Source organism: Echinops telfairi, unplaced genomic scaffold (assembly GCF_000313985.2).
Source record: "Echinops telfairi isolate 266 unplaced genomic scaffold, ASM31398v2 ScPeMD7_24;HRSCAF=84, whole genome shotgun sequence".
In the NCBI taxonomy this organism is placed as follows: Eukaryota; Metazoa; Chordata; class Mammalia; order Afrosoricida; family Tenrecidae; genus Echinops; species Echinops telfairi.
The window spans coordinates 3,680,455-3,702,696 of record NW_022103921.1 but is presented as its reverse complement, the minus strand read 5'-3'; the positions used below and the strand labels follow the sequence as shown (position 1 = coordinate 3,702,696).

At 42.8% G+C, this 22,242-nt stretch overlaps 1 protein-coding gene across 1 annotated transcript in view; it reads left to right on the top strand.

Moving 5' to 3' along the window:
* Window positions 1-10,852: 10,852 nt before the first annotated feature.
* The window catches only part of CDADC1 (cytidine and dCMP deaminase domain containing 1), a 71,485-nt gene continuing 60,095 nt past the window's right edge, over window positions 10,853-22,242 (top strand). The window contains exons 1-2 of the mRNA XM_045289045.1: window positions 10,853-11,029; window positions 11,567-11,664. Coding sequence (XP_045144980.1) covers window positions 10,948-11,029; window positions 11,567-11,664 — 180 coding nt within the window. The 5' untranslated portion in view covers window positions 10,853-10,947. The remainder of the gene's footprint in view (window positions 11,030-11,566; window positions 11,665-22,242) is intronic.

Here is a 22,242-nt window from a genome sequence, read left to right as displayed (position 1 = left end):
GCTCTGGTGGCACAGTGGGCTATGCCCTGAGCTGCTAACCACAGGTCAGCAGTTCAAGCTCGCCAGCTGCTCCACGGGAGACAGATGAAGCTGTCTACTTTCATAAATCTGAGTGTGGTAATGATTGTACAACTCTTCTTGGTGTGATTGAACTATTGAATTATATGATAGGTGAATTATATGCCAATAAAACTGTGGAGACAATAAAAAGGAAGAAGGAACTTAATATCAAGTAGGCATTCCAGCTTAGTGCAATTAAAGTCCATGGGTCTGGCGCTAACCAGAGCTCCCTCCAGACTCACGTAGCGGCAGGCTGATGACAACGCAAAGTGAAGCGGGATCGCAGCGCAGGCGATGTAGAGTCCCGTGGACCTAAGGTCAGTGGAAACACGGCCAGGTGCCAGTTCTCAGTGTCAGGTGGGCCACTTGGAGCTGCCCTTGGAGCAGGCGCAGAGTCCCAGCAGGCAGGAAGACAACGGGGCAGAAAGAGAGATGGGAGGGGTAACCCTTGTCTCTCTCATAAAAAGACCACGCCTCCCAGGAGGCACCATCAGGCTGTGGCCTGATTGACAGGTTGGCATCAGTCCCTATGCAAGTGCAAGCTGACATAAAATCGAACTGCCACAAGGGTCGTCCTCTTTTGGTTGTTCTTCTATTTTCACCAGCTTGAAGCCCCTCACCAAAAATGGTCCAAACCACAAACACAGAGGAGTCACAAATTGACACGTGGGAGTTACTGAAGATAAGACACCTGTGTTCATTGAAAGAATTCACCAAGAGCCCACATAAGAGCCCACGGACTGGGAAAACATCTTCAGCAATGACACGCAGACAAACACCTTATCACTGAAGTCTACAATCCTCTGCTAGCTTCCACAAAGAAAAAACCTAATTGCCCACTGAGGAGGTGGGCAAAGGACCTGAACAGAAGGTTCACAAGGGCAGAAATCCAAATGGCCAGTAAACATAGGAGAAAATGTTCCTGATCATTAGCCATAAGAGAAATGCAAACTAAAACAACAATGAGATACCACCTAACACCTCAAAGATAGTCCAATTCAAAAAAATCAGAAAGCAACAAGTGTTGGAGGGGCTGTGGTGAGACAGGAACTCTTGTCCACTGCTGGTGGACCTATAGCCACTATGGAAATCGATCTGGTGATATCTAAACCAGATGGAAATTGAGCCACCATACGACCCAGCAATCCCCCTACTGGGCATATACCCAGAAGAGGCTAGAAACAAACCACTGCCAGACACCTGTGCTCCAATGTTCATCGCAGCACAGTTCACAATTGCAAGGAGTTGGAAACATCCCAAATTTCCATCAACGGATGAATGGATTAAAAAACTGGTACATACATACAATGGAGTACTATTATGTATTGCTAAAACGCAGTGATGAACGCAGAAAGCACATCGCTGCATGGGAAGAACTGGAGGAAATTATGCTAAGTGAAGTAAGGCAAGCACAAAAGGACAAGTACAACATGAATCCACTGAGGTAAGATTAAAAATTCAAGTAGAAGGAAAATGTTTTGAGAATGATGATGGCAACAAATGTACAAATATGCTTGACACAATAGATGGATGTATGGATTCTAATAAGAGTTGTACGAGTCCCCAATAAAATGATTTTTTTTAAACGCAAAAAACGACATAAGAGGGAAATCTACTGCATACAAATATTCCTGGGATGAGGTCCAGGTAGTATGGCAGGGCCCAGACCTAATCCAGGGATACATATGGTAGGGGTGGAGGAGGAAAAAAAAAAAGACATGGGTAGTGGGGGAACAGGGCACTAACCCACCCAAGGAGAGGGTATTGTTTATACTTCCACAGAGAAAAAGGGACCAGACTTCAACCCGGTGCTCCAAGACGTGAATGCAACATACAGGCATGAAGCAGGGAACCATTGGAGGGGTCTGAGGGGCCGGCCCCCATCCCAACTACATGGACAACTGCCCCTCCCCTCAAGAAGAATTTACTTCAGAGGACAGCACTGAAGCTACAGCTCAGGGAGAGGGACATCACAGCACACAGATCAGAGCACATGGGAGCAAATGAAGAGGGAGGAAGAGAGAGTGGAGCACATCCTGGCCCACCAAGTCCTGAGGACGATATTCCTGCTCAGAGCAGCCAAATCACAGAGAGGATCATACGGCCACGACATCCCTCACTGACCCATAGCGCTACGGTGACAACCCTGGAGACACAGTGTGGGAATTGTGCCTGATCTGACCCCACCACACTGAGGTGAAACATACAGAACAGCGCAGGGAACAGAGCAACGAAGTCCCCAGGGAATACCAAAAATATATTTTGGGGCCAGGGCTTGGCACCCCATCAGACTTGACTGGAAAACACTCCTAAAGTCGGACAGGGCAAGATATGACAAAATAACAATTTATAAATTAGCAAAGGGCTCATGAGGGAGGAGGGAGGTAGGAGCGGGGAGGGAGGGGAAAAATGAGGACTTAATGCCAGGGGCTTAAGTGGAGAGGAAATGTTTTGAGAATGAGGGCAATGAATGTACAAATGTGCTTTACACAATTGATGTATGTATGGATTGTGATAAGAGTTGTATGAGCCCCTAATAAAACAATTAAACACACACACACACACACACACACACACACACAAAGGTCAACAAACAGACCTTGAACTATTTACAGGCTTTTCTTTTTTTTTTTTTTTAAATCATTGTTTTGTTGTTGTTGTTGTTTTGTTTTCTTTTGTTGCTTTGTTTTGCTCTGTCTTGCTTTTGTGCATGTTATTATCTCTGCAGGTCTATCTAGATAAGATAGGTGAGATAAACAACCTGGAGGAAACAACAACAAGAGCAAGGGTTGGGGAGGGGGGTTATGAGAGAGGGGGAGGCAGGGGAAAGGAAGTGGTGTTAACAACCCCAGGGACAAGGGAGCAACAATGATCCAAAAATCAATGTCGAGGAGGGTGTAGGAGGCCTGGTAGGACTTGATCAAGGGCAATGTAACCGAGAGGAATTACTGAAACCCACATGAAGGATGAACATGATAGTGGGACAAGAGAAAAGTAAAAGGAAATAGAGGAAAGAGCTAGGAGGCAAAGGGCATTTATAGAGATCTTAATACAGGCATGTACATATATTTATACATGTAAATATATTTATATGTGAGGATGGGGAAATAAATCTATGTGCTTATATTTATAGATTTAGTATTTTTTTTAGGTTTATTATTAAGGTAGCAGATGGACATTGGGCCTCTACTCAAGTACTCCCTCAATGCAAGAATACTTTGTTCTATTAACCTGGCATTCCATGATGCTCACCTTCCCGACATGATTGCTGAAGGCTGGAAAACTGAATATGAACAATAAAAACAGAAACAAAATTAAGTGTTTAGGATAAAATAATAATGCAAAGATAAGAATACAAATAATGACTAAGAAAGAAAGACCACCATCAGTCTTTGAAAGGACAGGGAAGAATTTTTGTCATGAAACAAGCAAGAAATATTTGCACCTAGAACAATTTCAGGTTGGGTCAAGAGTGAGGTTGACCAAACATCAAGTTCAACCAGTCTAATCACAATGATAATGATCGCTATCTGATAGTAAAGCTGTTTGAGACCCTTGCCTGTGACTAGAGGGGACCTGCCAGTGGCTTGCTCACCCTTCTTCTGCCTCTTAGTAACTCCTCTCAGCTGGATTGCTCCAACACCCCCAGGAACTCTACCTCCTCCTTGTTTATTTTAATTCCCTAGTTATTCCCTTGTCTATGGTGTTGTTTGATCAGCACTCCTTCCCCTGCCTCCTCTTCCCCCTAAGTCCCTCCAGAACTGTGGGTCCCACTGCTTTCTTTTCAAGCTTGCTTTCCCATGCCTATCTCATATAGGTAAGCAAAACCAACAATAATGGGGACAAAACAAAAAGAAAACAGAAGATTGAATAATAAAATTTTTTTTAAGATAATAATGAGGGGAAAAAACATACATAATTCCAGGTCTGATCCCCTTGCACAGGGGTCTCGGGGAGGAGATGAGCCAGTCAGGGTGCATTGTAACAACCAAGAAAAATACAACTTTCTTCTAGGTCCTAAATGTTTCCTCCCCGCTCCCACTACCATGACTCGGATTTGACCTTGCAAGTCTGGCTAGACCAGAGGATGTACACTGGTACAGATAGGAACTGAAAATACAGGGAATCCAGCGTGGATGAGCCCTACAGGACCAGTGGTGTGAGTGGCGAAACAGGGAGGGTAGAGGGAGAGTGGGTAGGAAAGAGGGAACCGATTACAAGGAACTATATGTGACCTCCTCCCTGGGGGACGGACAACAGAAGGGGGGGGTGAAGGGAGACGTCGGACAGGGCAAGATATGTCAAAATAACAATTTATAAATTATCAAGGGCTCATGAGGGAGCGGGGAGCGGGGAGGGAGGGGGAAAATGAGGACCTAATGCCGGGGGCTTAAGTGGAGAGGAAATGTTTTGAGAATGATGAGGGCAATGAATGTACAAATGTGCTTTACACAATTTATTGATGTGTGTATGGATTGTGATAAGAGTTGTATGAGCCCCTAATAAAATGATTAACAAAAAAAAAAAAAATTAAAAAGACAAAAAAATTCCAGGTCTGTCTGATGACCTTTATGACTATCTTCCTGGTGGGGGAATTCTAGGAACTGCCCCTTAGCCTGGTCTAATTTGGGGCTCCTCAGGGGCTTTGTGGCTTGGCTTTGCTCCCGTTGCTGATCTGTTATGTTCTCTTCTTGGTTTGTCCCACTGTGGGGGGGTTCAGACTGGACTAACTCCCCACCGTGTGTCCCCAGTATTGTCCTGTCACGGTATGCTCCAGTCAGGGGACATCATGTCTCAAGCTGTTGTCCGTCCTACAGTCCTCTCTGTGCCTTAGCAGCTCCAGGCAGGGACATTGTCCTCTGGGCTTGGTGTGCTGATATGGGGTCTAGACCTTCCCTCTCTTTCTTTCTTGGTTTGCTTCCATGTGGGCATGGCATGTTGGCTCCTCTCTGCAACCTGTAGGTATAGTGTTGTTCTCTGTAGGACATGCTTTTAGGGAGGGGGTCAGTTTGGCTCTGATTGGGGTGATGGCCAATTGAAGAGAACAGTGTGAAGCTGTGACATTTTGTTTCCTGCTCAGGAAAAATGCTGCAGAAACTGTTGTGATGTGGAATACAGCTTACAAGGACAATGCTGTGGGAAAAACTCAAGTGTTTAAGTGGTTTTCTCATTTTAAACAAGGTGAAGTGTTGATTGAGGACAAACCTCATTCTGGACATCCATCAACTTCCTGAACAGACCAAAATGTTGAGTCGTAGTGGATTTGGGGTTTGTCTCACCAGATCAGACTGTTACTCAAGCTTTCCATTTAAAGGTTCTGAAAAGGTTGAAAAGCAGTGTGTGACCAAAAAAGGCCTGATTTGTGGCAGGCAGGGCACTGCGTTTGTTACCACAAAAATACACCTGCTCATGCAGCCAACTCAGTACATCAGTTTGTTGGCAACAAACAGCACGCTTCTCTTGGCCCATACACCTTACTCACCTGACCTCACTCCATGTGACTTCCGTTTGTTTCCCCAAATGAAAAGTAACATGAGAGGACAGCGATTTGATGACATAGGAGAGTTGAATTAAAAAACAAGGGAGGTGCTGTCAGCCATCCAAACAGATGAGTTTGAAAAATGTTCCAAGAATGGAATCGCAGATTTGACAAAAGCATTAAGTGGGGTGGTGATTACTTTGAAGGTGATAAGGTTGTTGTGTAAACAAATTTAAATACATAGTGTTAAAAAAATCCTGGATTTTTTTTTGGTACATATATAAGGGGGTATCCCCCACCCCCCCAAAAAAACGGAAAAAATTTGTTTTCAAAAAAATTGAAATACACAGTTTAACTACATCCTGAGGATAAGCTGGTGGTTCCAAACTGCGAGTCTTGCAATCGGCAGCCCAACTTGTAAGCCGGAACAGCATCAGGGCTCCTTTGGTGAGAATATAAACCAACAAAGCCGTCTGGGAGGCAGGGAGGCAGTTCTGGCTCGTGGCAAAACTATAGGGCAGGGTAGAAGTTCCCTAGTTGGTTTCCCAAACTGTAACGCTTTCCGGGGAGAGAAAGCCTAATCTTCCACTAAAGAGCGGCTGGTGGTTTCAAATGGCTTACTTCTTGGTTAGCAGCCCAACGTAGCCACTACCCCACCAGGGCCCGTTTGGTGAAGATATGGAACTATGTGAAACAGTCCAATCCACTTGGGAAATCTATTACATAGTGAAAATGAAACGAAATGAATTCTCTTAGAATTCAGATTTCTGGCATTCATAGAAGTTGGGAAAACCCACGCAGACTGTCATCCTCACATGTCCTTTTGAACCTTGAAGATATTGGCTCCTCAAGGTCACTTTTGAGTCAAACAAACTGGCAAGGCTATTTACCTTGGACATGGTGCTCTTTTGAAGAATTCCGTTTCAGAAAACAGATCAAGGGTCAGATTGGAGGTCATGTAGGGTAAGCAGCAATTATTTTGTTCTTCAAGAGAATGCTGTCTGAAAATCTGTCCTGACCATAAATTTGTTATCAGTTCCCTTTTTTCAAGGCAATGCTGGTAAGAATTTGTATAAGAATTTTGGAAATTCTTCTTTAGAATACTTTTGACAGTCTAGTTGAAATGTTACTCTGATTTGAAAATCATATTGTCAACAAACGAACTGATTTCTATTATTAGCTTAGTATGATTTTGTTTTAAGAATAGTAAACTCTTTTTTTCTTTTGTAACCATTTTATTGGTTGTTTTGAGATCAGTACAGAGACATTATGAACATATCATACACAATTATTTTATTTTTTAAAATCATTTTATTGGAGGCTCGTACAATTCTTAGCACAATCCATCCATCCATCCATTGTGTCAAGCACCTGTGTACTGTACACAATTATTAGTGCACATACCAAGATTCTAAAATGGCATGCAGTATAATTTGTTTCTAAATTCTAGTGACTTTCCAGCTTTAAATCTGGAGGTATTTTTTAAAAAGAAATTTTTAAGTACCATTATCTTCAAATGTTGATAAGCTGTTACATCTCAAGTCCCACTGATTCATAATTTAATGCCACAAACACTACACACTCAAATGTTCAGCCCTTCACAGCACATAACAAAGTGATCAGGAAAACTGGACTACCACGACCACAGGTGTCACAGAATGCACACAGTTCTGACAAGAAAGCCATGATGACCAAATGGTTTTGAGACACAATTCTACTTAAAAACAAAAAACATGGAAACAAAAATCTAAATGTCCATGGCATACAAATGCATGACAGTGATTCCAAATTGGGATTAGGTATGTTTTGTATTAGGGCTATAAGAACTACTCCCCACCCCATCCCATGGAATGTTATGTTGGCACCCAAGACAATCCAATCTTCCCACAATTCAGCATTCCACTATTTTCTGGTTATACCCAAAAATAATCAACCAGTAAATATTCTCATGTCTTAAAAAAAAATCATTTACCCTTAAAAAAATGGGATGAAGTAAGATTTCCTCCTTCTTAAAAATGTTTCAAGAGCTACTAAAACACACGTATTTACAAAACAGTGGCTAAAAAACCATTCCTCTGCGTTGTAGAAGGGAGAGAACAGGGTCCACCGATAAGACCTGGTAGATCAACATTCATCAAACTTGGCTGCTTTTTCTCCTGCTTCATCGGAGTCTGGACTCGCTTCTCTTTTCGCTTCTCCAGTCTCAGCAGGTCAATCTTCCGTTTCTTGGTTAGCTACTTCAGCCCGTTTCCCCTTTTCCTCTTCCCTTTGGCTGGCACGTTGTTGTCCGAAGATTGCCCTTTCCTGCTGCCTTTTTTTTGGTGGCTTTGTCTCCACTTTTGTAGGCACAGATTTCACTGGCAACCTCATCAATCTCATCTGGGGCTCCCCTTTCACTGCCCTTCCATTTGGGCATCTTGGCTGTGAGTAGGGTGCATAGAGCTTTCTGGAAGCTGGGTTGCCTGGCTGATGCTGCTCTGTCTACCGCCTGAGCTGCTAATTACCCGCAGCGGGGATGGTGGGAGAACCCAACAATAATAAACTTAGTAACACCCCAATAATTCCATTCCTAGGTAGAGATTTTCCCTAAGGAAAGCCTTCAATATGAACATGAGGAGACACATAGGAAAATGCTTGTAGTAGCGGGGCTTGCAATTGCCCCAAAGCTTGAAATGATTCAAGTGTCTTTTGACTCACATCAATAAATTGTGCATAGATCTACAAAGACATACATACACTTTATAGTGAAAGAAATACACTTCCAAGAGGTATCAGAGTTATGTTGAATCATCTTCATGGTCATGTAGTTTTTGTTTTCATAGTTGTACACGTCATAGTTGATAATATGTGCTACATACAATGTGGCATCTCATAAAAATGCCACAGACAACTCTCATTACTTTTCTGACTAGAAATGCCATCTCATTCCCAGGGATGATCCAAATAACCCAGAACCTCCCACGTGTGACAAAATGCCAGCGTTGTCTATTTTAAAGGAATATGCATTTTGCATGTGTGCATTAAAAATAGATGTTTGTTTCCAACCCAAGTACAAAGATAAGACTTATAAAGAGATGAAAACTGAAAAGTAATGAGCTAGTCGACTTAGAATGGATTTACAATGGAGAGAAAGCCCATTTTAAGGAGGGAACTCCCTGCATAGGAGTGAAAATCAATGAACCATAGCCATACCCCTCAGCACTGAAGATTCTCCCTGAGTCTGTAATGCAGCCTTGGACTTTCCTAACGTTAGCCATTGCTTTATGTCGGGGAGCTGCTCTATTTTGGTTTCATACCTGTTAGTGAAAGGAGCCCTTGTGGCTTGGCGTATTACATGGTGGGCTGCTTATCCCAGAGCCAACAGTTCAAAACCCCCAGTCACTCAGAAGGAAAAAGATTTACAGCCTAAGAAACCACAAAGGGGGTTGTACCCTATTCTTAGCCTCACCACGAAGTGGAATTCACTCAATGGCAGTGATCTAGGATGTTGGTTTCTTTTTTTTAGTTTGGTTTATTCATTGGCGAGTAGGGAGAGGTTTCATTTTAAGTCATGTCTAAACTATTAAATCAAAAAATCCGTATCAGGTTGCTCGTTCGATTATGCAGGAGCCACTTGCTATTTTCCTTCTACCCCGACCTTTCTCACATCCCAGAAACAGAATGTCACTAGGCTGGTTTCTCCGACTAATACCCCTATCTTGGCCAATAATCTAGACCACCCTGCTCAATTTCCTTTCAACCCTAGGTTATCTCAGACCTTGTCCCTGAACCAATGGGGCAAGTAGTCATCTCGATGCCTCCTTCACCCCCCTGAGAGTCTGCACAATAAAATGCACACTTCAGCTGGCAAAACCAACAACCAAGGACAAGTCTCGGATGATTGATGGTTCAGTCCGTCACACCCAGGAAGCTCTGGGTTGCTAATGATCATGTCAGCGGTTCAAACCCACCAGGTGCTCGGCAGGAGAAAGAGGAAAGTTTCATCTCCCTTGAAGACGCACCGCTTCGGTAACCTCGAGGGACGATAAGGTGACCAGACGTCCTGCTTTTGGTGGGACAGTCCCGATTTTTAACAATTTATCCCGCGGCGTCTTAAAAACGTCCCGATTTTTGGAAAGAATGCACAAGCTAGGGAACGGCGGGACACGGGAAGGGAATATACGGTTTTCGGCTGCCATGTGGCTATTTCGCCAGGATATGAGTTTTATATTATTCTTGTTAATTTTATAATGTTAAACTTTAATAATATACAGTGAACCCTCGCCACTTCGCGCTTCGACTTCCGCGGCTTCACTCTATCGCGGTTTTGGCGTAACAGCGCATGCTCTGTCATTACTGCCACTGATTGGCTCATACTGTACACGCTTGATGCCATCAATAATATAATAAATAATAAATGATCATTGTAACGTCCAAAATGTTTTACTGTATTTTCCCTTTTTCGTTTAACAAATTGGGTAATACGAGTGTAATGGTGACTAAAGGGTGTTTTTTCATGTCCTCTATGCTCTAACTACGAAAATATTTGATTTACAAATAAGGAATCCTACTTCGTGGAATTTCATTTATCACGGTAGGGTCTAGGACCGATGAACCGCGATAATCGAGGGTTCACTGTAATGTTAAAATTTAATAAATAATTGTTGAGAACTGATTATCGAGAACTGCTTATCAAACAAAGTTCGCATTGTTGATCAGTTGTTAGAATTCGACCACCATTGTTTGGACTTAATGAACAACGGCATTTTCTGGCATTGGCAACGACGAAAACATTTTGTAACTGTCTCTCAGACGACACACATCGTACTGCGTGCTAGTGCTAGTTAAACAAGTGATGTCAACAAACCAGCTATTCAGATAATTTAGGTAATTTATTTCATAAATACATACATTTTCTTTTTTTTTCTCCATTTTCTTGAATTTAGCAGAGAGTACTCGTATTTTATAGTGGCGACAAAATGATAGAGACCAAATTTTTAATCAAGAACCCCACCCCCACCCCCACCCCAGTCAATGGTGTCCCGCTTTACCAATGTTAAAATCTGGTCACCTTAGGTTATATAACTCTGTCCTTCAGGGTCAAGATGAGTTGGAAACGACTTGGTGAATGAGTTGGTGCGTGCGTGCGTGCGTGCGCGCGTCCGTGAGCGGGCGTGCGCCTGTGCGTCGCGGTGGGGCTGGGGACGACCTCAGAGCCACACCGCCGCCGCCGCCGCGTCACTAGGTCCGCGCCCCGCGCTGACGTCACGCAGGCGCCCGGAAGTGGCTGTTGGTCCGGGCTGGCCGCTGGCGGCGCCTGCGGGCCGTTGCGTTCCGGTTGCCGGGCGGAGCCGGGCGGGGGAGCCGCGGGGCGAGATCATGCCGGAGTGTGAGAGGCTTCCGGGGCTGCGGAAGCCGTTAGGGCTGAGATGAAAGAAGCGGGGCCGATGCAAGGTCTGGAGACGGCGAGGGCCGGGCGGTCAGTCAGCACCCAGACCGGCAGTATGACCGGTGAGTGCCCGGACCCTGCTCCCGCCACCCAGCTCCCGGCTGGCCCGGCCTCTTCTCCCGCCCTGAAGTCCGCCCCAGGGTGGGCCCTGCGCGGGGCCGCCGCGGCGCGCTCTCAGGCGTCGCCCGCTTGACGGTTCTTGCCGGGCATTGTGTGGGGTTATTGGCCAGCCTGGGGAATGGGAATTCCGGTCTTGGATGCATCCGCCCTTCCTAACTGCCCCAGCCTCCCCACAGGATCCTGTTTCACAGCTATGTCAGACGAAGGACTTCCCACGGCACCTTCGGACGGTTCCTGTCGCTGCATCTGCCAGTTAGACTTTCCCCCCACCCCCTGCTGAATGAGCTCTAGAGAAAGGGGGCCTCACAGCGCCAGGGAAGTTAAAGAAATCGCACTGGTTCTCCCGCCCGCTGAGCCTTTTTCTGTCTCCTGCGAGAGCTCAGCTGAGCAAAGGCAGCAGCGCTCTCGTGGCCTTGAGCCGAGACACGCCTATTTTCATCAACAGTAAAAATGTCAGGTGTTTCCCTTCTCTCTTGTAGGTCAAATACCAAGGCTTTCTAAAGTCAACCTCTTCACTTTGCTCAGTCTCTGGATGGAGCGCTTCCCAGTCCGAGAAACCCCAAGTCAGAAATCTCAGGTATCGTCTGTTGCCGTAGGCCTAACCTGTTATTGTTCCAATTTCTGTTTGTTAAGGAATAACAAACAAACAATCATAAGATTTGAAAATTACCTGTAAGATTTAGAGTGATGTTTGCAACTCCTAGCTACAGTAACTTATTTTCCTAACAGATTAGTTACTCTCAAACTGCCATGTTCATCAGGTGTTAATTGTATTTCTATATTGGTTTGGCCAATCAGATTACTATCTTTACCACATACTGTGCCACTCAGTTGCATGTTGTTGATCTTTCATCTCATGTTTGCTCTCCCTTCAAATTTTAAATTGCTTATAGAGGCCATGTCATAAGTAGCTTGGTATTTCCTTTAGCATTTAATACAGGTCATCTCTGAGTGTTTATTGGTATACGTAGTCTCTGATCATCTGGAAAGAGATGATCAGTACAGCTTCCTGACATAAGGTTGCTGAGTCTATAAATCTTGATGGGAGCAGACAACCTCATCTTTCCCCCATGAAACAACGGGTGGGTTGGGACTGTTGACACTGTGGTTAGCAGCCCAAAGCTTAATCTTTAAAAGCCAATATATTAGAAGTGTGTACATCCTACATCTTTTTTCCCCCCTTCCACCCTAAGAGTGACAAGTGCTATGCTCATTTTCCTCTCTTCTTGGGGTGGCATGGTGCTGGGTACTCACCGTTTTTGACTTGGCAGAATTGTTGTTGATTAATTATATATATAAACTCACTGCCATCGAGTGGATGTCAACTTATAGACACCCTATAGGACAGAGTAGAACTGCCCATGTGAAATTCCAAGATTATAACTGTTTATGGTAGTAGAAAGGCCTGTCTTTCTCCTGAGACGTGGCTGGTATATAAAACCATTAATATGATAATATAAGAAAGAGAGAGAAAAGATCTGAGCTATACATCTCACATTATACATACACACACACACACACACACATTTAAAGAATATAACGTGTGTTCTTTTTATACAGATAGGCACAATATGATATTTAAGTTCTACTAGCAATGAACTCAGTGACCATTAATTTTTGAAATTTGTTTGCAAAGAATACATACTTTACTGTTTCATGCAAACTATGTGGCCGAGGAAATAAATATGATAAGGTTTTCAGGTAGTATTTTGATAGCAGTTGTACTGAGCTTTCAGAGTCATAAACTAATAAAATTTCACATGACTTTCTGACTTACTAAACAGTCAGGCTGATGACTCCATATTTTCCCAGAGTGAGTCACAGATTTCCTGGCATCATATTCCTTCATCTCGTAGGCACCAAGGAAGTTTTGAAAATGATACAATTTTATTTAGTTTAAATATTTTATTTGGAACCTTATGGAGGAACCTCCTGATTGATACTAATGCCTAGTTAATGGATTTAACTGAGAAGTCATAGCAGACATTGAAATGAGTTCAAATGGAATCAAAACAAAACAAATACATGTTAGAAGTGCCAGCCAACCTGGAAATGTGATTGATTGGTCCATAAAAGATGAACTCTCTTACATCCTAGCTGCGGAGTTTTCTATTATCAGTGCCATCGCAACCGCCCTTGGACACTTGTGTCCAGTAGGACACAGCTGTCAATCCACAGCCGCCACCTGTTTCTCACTCTCAGGCCGTTGGACTGAGGTACTTGGCCTGGGGAGCACTCGGGATTAAATGTGTTTTAAATCTAGCAAATATTTAGGATGTAGGTTGTCAGTGACTTCTTTTATATTTAATGTCAGTAACACCAATGGATGATGATGTCATCAGGTCTGCTGATGCCAGGGCTATTGCAAAGAAGCTAAATCAGTGATTAGGGGCGGGCGGGGCAGCAAGCAAACAGGAACATACTTTACTCGTGTAGTATGGTTACCTGCAATGTTTATGAAAACTCATACTAGTTGTGTGTCTTCTAATCCCCTGTCCACCTCACCCCCTTTTTAAAACTTTTAACTTTTATTGTGTTTTGGGGTGAGATTTTACAGGGCACTTTAGTTTTCCATTCAACAATCTATACACATTTTGATTTTTGGCATTGAGTGCACTCAACACGTCACAGCCTTCTAACTACTTGCTGTATTTGCTGTTTGATCTTCCTTTCCTATCCCTTTTTGCCTTCTTAGCGTTCTCTGGGCAAAGGCTCTCCTTTGATCTCGTGTGGCTGAGTTTGCTAAGGAGTACATGCCTCCCTGACATTATTCTTCACCTGATAGACTTGTCTGTCAGTTGGGCTGAAAGTTGAGCACTGAGGGGAGTTTGAATCTAGGCCCGAGGGTGACTAGAAGCCACAGTCTTGGGATGCCACCAATCTCTCTCATCAGACCCGTAAACCTGATCCTTTTTTATGATTGTGAGTTTTGTTTTACCTTTTCTCCCGCTCTGTCCAGGACCTCTTACGGTGATCCTTTCAGGGCAGTCAGCAGCAGTGGCTTCCAGGCATCACTTAGTTCTTCTGGGCTCAGGGATGCAACTTAACCTGTAATCCTATTGGAAATTGTGCTTTTGACACGTCACCAGCCTGTGTCTTTTAAAAATCAAGCACGTTTATGGATTACTAAAGCAATAATGTTTATTATTTATAAAATGAGCAGAGGAAATAATTCCTCACAACACTACCTACAGATTATTGAGATTTTTGTGTTGTTTCTTTTGATCTCTTTTTCTGTTTATTTTATTTACTTGAGCTCATATGGCTCTAAATCCTGCCATTTTCACTTAACATAGGAAAATGCTTACAATGTAATGTTATTAGTATTGGAAAGACCACTTAGCATGGTGGAGCAGCTGATGGTCTCCAATCACCAGCCTTCAGTTAGCAGCTGAGCACTTAGCCACTGTGCTGCCAGGACGAGTGGCACCAAATCTGTTCCCTTACTCTTGGACGTGTCGGGTGTCATTTTTATTGACTTTAGTGTGTTATTAACTTACAGCCACCTCCAAATATAATTGGCACTTGAGGTTTTCAGTCTTGATAAATATTTATTTAATACCAGTACTCCTTAAGGATTGTCCAGCAAGGTATACATTGAACATAATCTTAAAAGATTAAGACTTTTAAGAATTAAGTTCGAAGACCCCAAACAAACAAGTATATTGATGCAAATGATGGGGGTCAGAGTGCAGACCCAAAGCCCATCTGTAGATAATTGGACATTCACTCAGAGAAGAGTCACAAGGAAAGAAGGAGACAGCCAGGGTGCAGCACAGCACCAACGGAACACACCGTATTCCTCTAGTTCTTCAATGCTTCCTCCTCCCCACTATCATGACCCCAGTTCTGCCTTACAAATCCAGCTAGACTGAAGCACATACACTGGTACAGATAAGGGCTCTTGACACATGGAATTCAGGACAGATAAACCCCTCAGGAACAGCAATGGCAGTAGCGATACCATGAGGGTAGATGCAGCATCCCCTGCCCTCCCCAGGGGACGGACAACAATAACATAGACGAATGGAGACAGCGGGCAGTATAAGATATGAAAATAATAATAATTTATGATTTATCGGGGGTCCATGAGGGTGGGATGTGGGTGGGGGGGTGAAAAAGAGTAGCTGATACCAAGGGTTCAAACAGAAAGAAAATATTTTGAAACTGCTCAAGGCAACATGCACAAAGGTGTTTGATATAATTAATGTATGATTTTTTTATCATTTTATTGGGGGCTCATACAACTCTTATCACAATCCATACACACATCCATTGTGTCAAACACATTTGTACATTTGTTGCCATCATCATTTTCAAAACATTTTCTTTCTACTTGATCCCTTGGTATCAGCTCCTCATTTTTTCCCCTGCCTCCCCCACCTACCCACCCTCCCGAATCCTTGATAATTTATAAATTGTTATTATTTTGTCATGTCTTACACTGATGTCTCCCTTCATCCACTTTTCTGTTGTCCCTACCCCCAGGGAGGGAGTTATATGTAGATCATTGTGATAAGTTCCCTCTTTCTACCTCACCTTCCTTCTACCCTCCCAGTATCACCACTCTCACCACTGGCCCTGAAGGGATCATCTGTCCTGGATTCCCTGTGTTTCCAGTTCCTATTTGTACCAGTGTACATCCACTGGTCTAGCCGGATTTGTAAGGTAGAATTGTATCATGATAGTGGGGGCTGGGGGTGGGGAGGAAGCATTAAAGAACTAAAGGAAAGTTGTATGTTTCATTGGTGTTACACTGCACCATGACTGGCTCGACTCCTCCCCATGACCCTACTGAGAGGGGATGTCCAGCTGCCTTCAGATGGGCTTTGGGTCTCTACTCGGCTCTCCTCCTCATTCACAATGATGTGATATTTTGTTCTTTGATGCTTGATACCTGATCCCATCGACACCTCGTGATTACACAGGCTGGTGTGCTTCCATGTGGGATTTGTTGCTTCTCAGCTAGATGGCTGCTTGCTTATCTTCAAGCCTTTAAAAAAAAGACTCCAGATGCTATATCTTTTGATAGCTTGGCGCCATCATCATGCTTCACATTTGCCTATGCACCGCTTTGTCTTCAGTGATTGTGTTGGGAAGGTGAGCATCATGGAATGCTAGTTTAAGAGAACAAAGTGTTCTTGCATTGACAGAGTATTTGAGTGGAGGCCCAATGTCCATCTGTTACCTTAATATTAAACCTATAAATATATGCACCATAGATCTATTTCCCCATCATCATATATAAATATATTTACATATGTACATGCCTATATTTAGACCTCTATAAATGCCCTTTGCTTCTTTCCTTTATTTCCTTTTACTTTCCTTTATTTCCTTTTACTTTCCTCTTGTTCCACTATCATGCTCAGCCTTCATTTGGGTTCCTCTCAGTTACATTGCCCTTGATCAAGCACTGCCAGGGCACTGCCTACACCCTCCTCACCACTGATTTTGGATCACTTGTTGTTCCCTTGTCCCTGGGTTTGTTAACATCCACTTCCTTTCCCCTGCCTCCGCTTCTGGAACCATAGGTCTGTTGTTTTCTCCTCCAGATTGTTTATCCCACCTATCTTATCTAGATAGACCTGCAGAGATCATAATATGCACAAAAACAAGACAGAGCAAAGCAAAGCAACAAAATAAAACAACAAAAAACCAATGACAAAAGAAAAGCCTGTAAATAGTTCAAGGTCTGTTTGTTGACCTTTAGGAGTGTTTTCTGGTCAAGTCTGATAGGGTGCCAGGCCATGGCCGCAAAGTCTATTTTTGGCATTCCCTTGGGACTCCCTTGCTCTGCTCTCCTTGCTGTTCTGTTGCACACCCTTAGTGTTTTCCCTCAATGTCATGGGATCAGATGGTGCGCAGTGCCCACACTGTGTCTCCAGTGTTATCCCCCGTAGGGCTATGGGCCAGCAAAGGGCATAGTGTCTCGTAGTGGGGTCGGCCATATGGTCCTCTCTGTGCATTGGCTGCTCTGAGCAGGGATATTGTCCTCAAGGCTGGTATGGATTGTTATAAGAGTTGTAAGAGCCCCCAGTAAAATGATTTATTTACAATAAAAAATAAATTAAAAAATTTTACCACTACAAATGGTTATTTTGAATAAAATTTGTTCTATATGTTATTTTTTTAAAACAAGAATTAAGTTCAAAGCTAGATAAATTAGTGGAAAATAAATTGTTTGCGAGCAGAGTACTTATAAAATTTCTGAGGGGTAGAATAATAGAGTTAAAAATTTGGTATGAAAATCAAACTATGAAACTAGCCATTAATATATTTATGTCTCCTACTGGTTCATAGTTTCTTTGTAGCTTAAGTTAGACTTATCTAAATTGCCGAAATATTACAATAGGTCTCAGGATTAACATAACTTCATTGTTTTCTCATTTTTCTATTTCTCATATTATTTCTCTTTCCCAACTCTTCCAACTATGTGCTCTGGTACCTTATTTTCATGCTTAAGAACCTTACTGTTATGAGGACCTAATGTCGGGGGTTTAAATGGAGAGAAAATGTTTTGATAAACGATGTACAAATGCGCTTTACACAATTGATGTGTGTATGGATTGCGATAACAGTTGTATGAGCCCCTAATAAAATGTTAAAAAAAAAAAAAAAAAGACCCGTACTGTGCTTTTCCAGAAAATGAATCATGTGGTATAAGAGTAAAGACAATAGATTTGGGGGGCTTAAATGTTGGCTTGCCCATTTTACAGGTGGGTGACCCTGGTCAAGTTAGATAATCTCTCCCAGCCACAATTTCCTCATGTTTGAAATAGGAATAATAATAGCTACCATATAAATTTCTAAGAATTTTGTCAACTGGGTAAGTTGCCTGATTTTTATTAGGTTTTGAAGGGTGTTTTTTGTTGTTTTTAATGTACAGTGTAGGGTGTCTGTAAAAGTGTTAACTGTTGGGGGGTTTGTCTAGCAAGCCTGCAATTTATACTTTGAGGTAAACTACTGAGGTCTTTTGTTTTTAAAAGAATTTAATGAGGTAATTTGGGGCCTGATACACGATGAAACACACCAACAAAAACTCACTGTCATCAAGTCAATTCCAGCTAGTAGTGGCCCTTTGCACGGTAAACACTAAACGAATGTCAGTTACTGTTATCATTAGGGCTCTTTTCATTGTCACTACCTCCATGATGCCACCATTACATCAATAACAGCATCACTCCCTTGATTTTTCATTCTTCCCAACAAGAAACCTCATTCCCAGGACTTAACTCCTCATGTAATCTCTCTTTGGAATTTCTCCCTTTCTAACACCTATTTTATAAAACTAAGAGGTCAACGTTCACTAAATTTCCCATTGCCACTTTGGAAATCTGACCAATTAATAAATATTCCAGTTACTCTGCAGCTCACAAAATTCGGTTCTATCCTTCTGAACCCTTCCCTGGATGAATCATCTATCAACTAACTTCTGAGCCACTGTGCTGTCTTCATAAACATACATTCTGAAAACTCTAAAGGGTTGCCTCTTCCTTATGGTGGTCGTAGAGCAAAAGCTCAGTGCTTAATTAACTACTGCTTTTATAGAAGGAAGGACTTTCGCACCTGGCTTGAGGTTTCTTTCTATTTCTGGTTTCATATTTAGGGTGGACTTACAGAGATTTCTATGCTAATTTCCTATTGCTGCAACAAATTATAATTGATCTTCATTACTTGTGGATTCCAGATTGCATACTCTGTCTATTGGCTAAAAATGCTTCATGAGCATTTGCAAAGTCACTTATGCACATGTTCTTGCTGAAGTGCAAACAATTTCCAGCTGAGATTAATGGAGAAACTCAAATCCACAGCTGTGGAGTTTATTCTGACTCATAGGATTGCCCTGTATAATCTTTGAGGCTATAAGTGTTTATAGAGCAGACTGCTGTGTCTCTCCTGCAGAGCACCTGGCGAATTCCAGCCATTTGCCTTTCTTTCTGTTAGCAGCCCAGCACTTGAACCACTGTGTCAGCAGGCCTCTGAGGTTAGAAGGGCTTACTAGTGTTTGTAGGAACTGTATGACCCATAATTACTGTGATGATCAAGAATTACACTGTGAAGTTGTTGGCTTCCAGCAACACTCGTTTATTATCTTACAGTCTTAGAGGTCAGAAATTCAGAACAGGGCCCACTGGGCTAAAAGCAAGGTGTCAACAGGCTGCGTTCCTTGTGGAGGCTCTGATAAAGCATTCATTTTCTTGCTTTTCCAGCTTCTAGAAGGTACCCATGTTCCTTGGCTCATAGATTCTCCCATATTCAAAGCCAGCAAGGACTGGTTGAGTCTTCTCCATGCTATATCACTCTGGCATTAACTCTTACAAAGACCCCTCTGATTATTGGGATCCCTCGGATAATCTCTTAGTCTATATACAGATTCCTCATGAGCACAGTTGTTGTAAAATTCTCATCCTTAGCAATGTTATCTGTGATGTGTTATGATTCACACACACACTGGTCAATTCTTTTTGGCCAGATGGCTGTATGTTTCATCTTCTTTGTATGCTTCCTGCATTATTCAATATTTTGCCCATAGAATCCCTCAGTATTTCAATTTTAGGCTTGGGTTCTTTCCTTCAATTCTTCTGGTTTGAGAAATGCCAAATATACGAGTATTCTTTGCTTTCAGATCTTAAACTCTGGTTTTTTCACATTTCACTTCAGTGCTCTATTTTCGCCTCACCTCCACTCCCCACTGAAAATGGCTCTATTTTCTTAAGCTACCCTTACAAAGCTTCTGTCCAGCTCCTCTCCTTCATAATTTCTCCTCCTCTTCTGTCAGTGTGTTGATGTTACAGTCCAAGAACCTGGACTATAATAAGAAGAATACATCAAGATTGCAGGAAGACTCACTAAAAAGCTGCAATACACAGGTGACCTGATCTTGCTTGCTGAAAGTGAAGAGGATTTCAAGCATTTGCTGATGAATAGCAAAGACGATAGCTTTCGATATGCAGTATAACTCAACATAAAATAAACATTCTCACCACTGGGCCAATAGGCAACATCACAATAAACAAAGAAACATTTGTCACGAATTTCATTTTACTTGGATCCACAACCAGCTTCCATGGAAGCAGCAGTCAAGAAGTCAAATGACATCACATTGGCCATATCTGCTGCAAAAGACCTTAAAGTATTAAAAAGCAAAGATAATAACAGTGAGTACTAAGGTCACCTGACCCAAGTTATGTAATTTCAATTACCTCCTGTGCATGTGAGAACTAGACAATGAATAAAGAAGTTCAGAGAAAAATGGATACATTTGAATTGGTGGTGTTGAATATTGAATAAACTACGGACTTCCAAGAGAATAAACGAATTGATCTTGGAAGAAGTATGACTAGAATACTCCTTAGAAGTGTGGGTATGAAACTGTATCACACACACTTGGACATGTTATCAGGAGGCTCAATCAAAGAAGTCAGATTCACAGTGAGGTAGGTTGATACAGTAACTACACAAATGGGTTCAAACATAGCAATGATTATGATGTTGGGTCAGGACCAGGCAATTTTTCGTTCTTTTGTACATAGTGTTATTAGGGTCAGAATCAGCTCATAGACACGCAGCAGCAGCTGGATAACTAAGACTAATGCCTTTATTTTTAGGGACAGCAGATTAGCAACCTTAATTCCTTCAAATTAAAACCTTAATTCCTCCTCACCATTTAGTATATGAGAGGGCACCCCCCACAAAAAAAAAAAACCCGGAATTTCCCCCCAAAACTATGTAATTAAAAGTTGGTGGTTTTTTTTCACAAAACAACCTTATCTGTTGTCCATCCCCCTGGGAGGGGCTTATAGGTATATCATCCATGCTAACTTAAAAAAAAAAAAAAAAAAAACCCACAATTTTTTTTAAAGTACTTACTTTTTTTCACAAAACAACCCTATCATCCTCAAAGTACTCTCCATCACACTTAATAATACATTTGTCAAATCTGCGATTCTTTTCCTGGAAACATTTTTCAAACGTATCTATTTGGATAGCTGACAGCACTTCCCTCTTTTTTTTCCCTCTACATTAATCAAATCTCTGTCTTTTCATGCCCCTCTTCACCTGTGGAAACAATAAGAAGTTACAGGGAGTGAGGGAAGATGCATGGGCCAAGGGAAGCATGCTGTTTTTTGCCAAAAACTGGCACACTGAGATGGCTGTGTGAGCAGGGGCATTGTTGTGGTGACAAACCCAGTCACCTCTCTGCCACAAATCAGGCCTTTTTTGTCACACACTGTTTTTCAATCTTCTCAGAACCTCTAAAGAGAAAGCTTGGTTACTAATAGTCTGATGATCTGGTGGAACAAACTTCCAAAGCACTACAGGTTGACATTTTTGTCCATTTGGGAAGTTGATGAATGTCCAGAACGAGGTTTGTCATCAATTGACATTTCACCCTTTTTGAAATGAGAAAACCACTTGTACACTTGAGTTTTTCCCATAGGACTGCCCTCGTAAGCTGTGTTCCACATCACAACTTCTGTAGTAGCATTGTTTTCCCGAGCAGGAAACAAAATTTCATAGCTGCACACTGTTCTCATTTATCGGCCATCACAAAAATCAAGGTTCAAGCGAAATTGCTCTTACAAAAGAGTTCCCTGTGACCAGAGAGAACCTTCCCGGGCAGCGCCACTGGGTGCAGAGTTGCTTCATGCTTGCCGAGCAGGGTGTGTGTATATGGGGGAACTACGAAAGCTCTGCCCAGCGGAGCTTTTTCCTTCTGGGGTGGGGGTACCCCCTCATAGTTCACAAGTTCCATGAATTGTGATGTGCACGGAAGCAAACCAAGAAGGAAAGAGAAAGGGACGGTCTAGACCCCGATGGGCACACCCCGCCCAGAGGACCACGTCCCTGCTCAGAGCTGCCAAGACACAGAGAGGACTGTAGGGCCAACGGCAGCTCACTGGAGCACACCGCAACAGAGGACACTACTGGGGACACCCGGTGGGGAGTTAGTCTGGTCTGAACACCCCACAGTAGGGCGAGCCAAGAAGGGAACATAACAGATCAGCAGTGCCAGCAAAGCCAAGCCTCAAAGCCCCTGAAGAGCCCCCTCGAATAGACTCCCAGCTAGGAGGGGCAGCTCCCAGAATTTCCCCAGGACCAGTGGGGAGATAATCATAATGGTCAGCGGGCAGACCTGGACTTATGTATG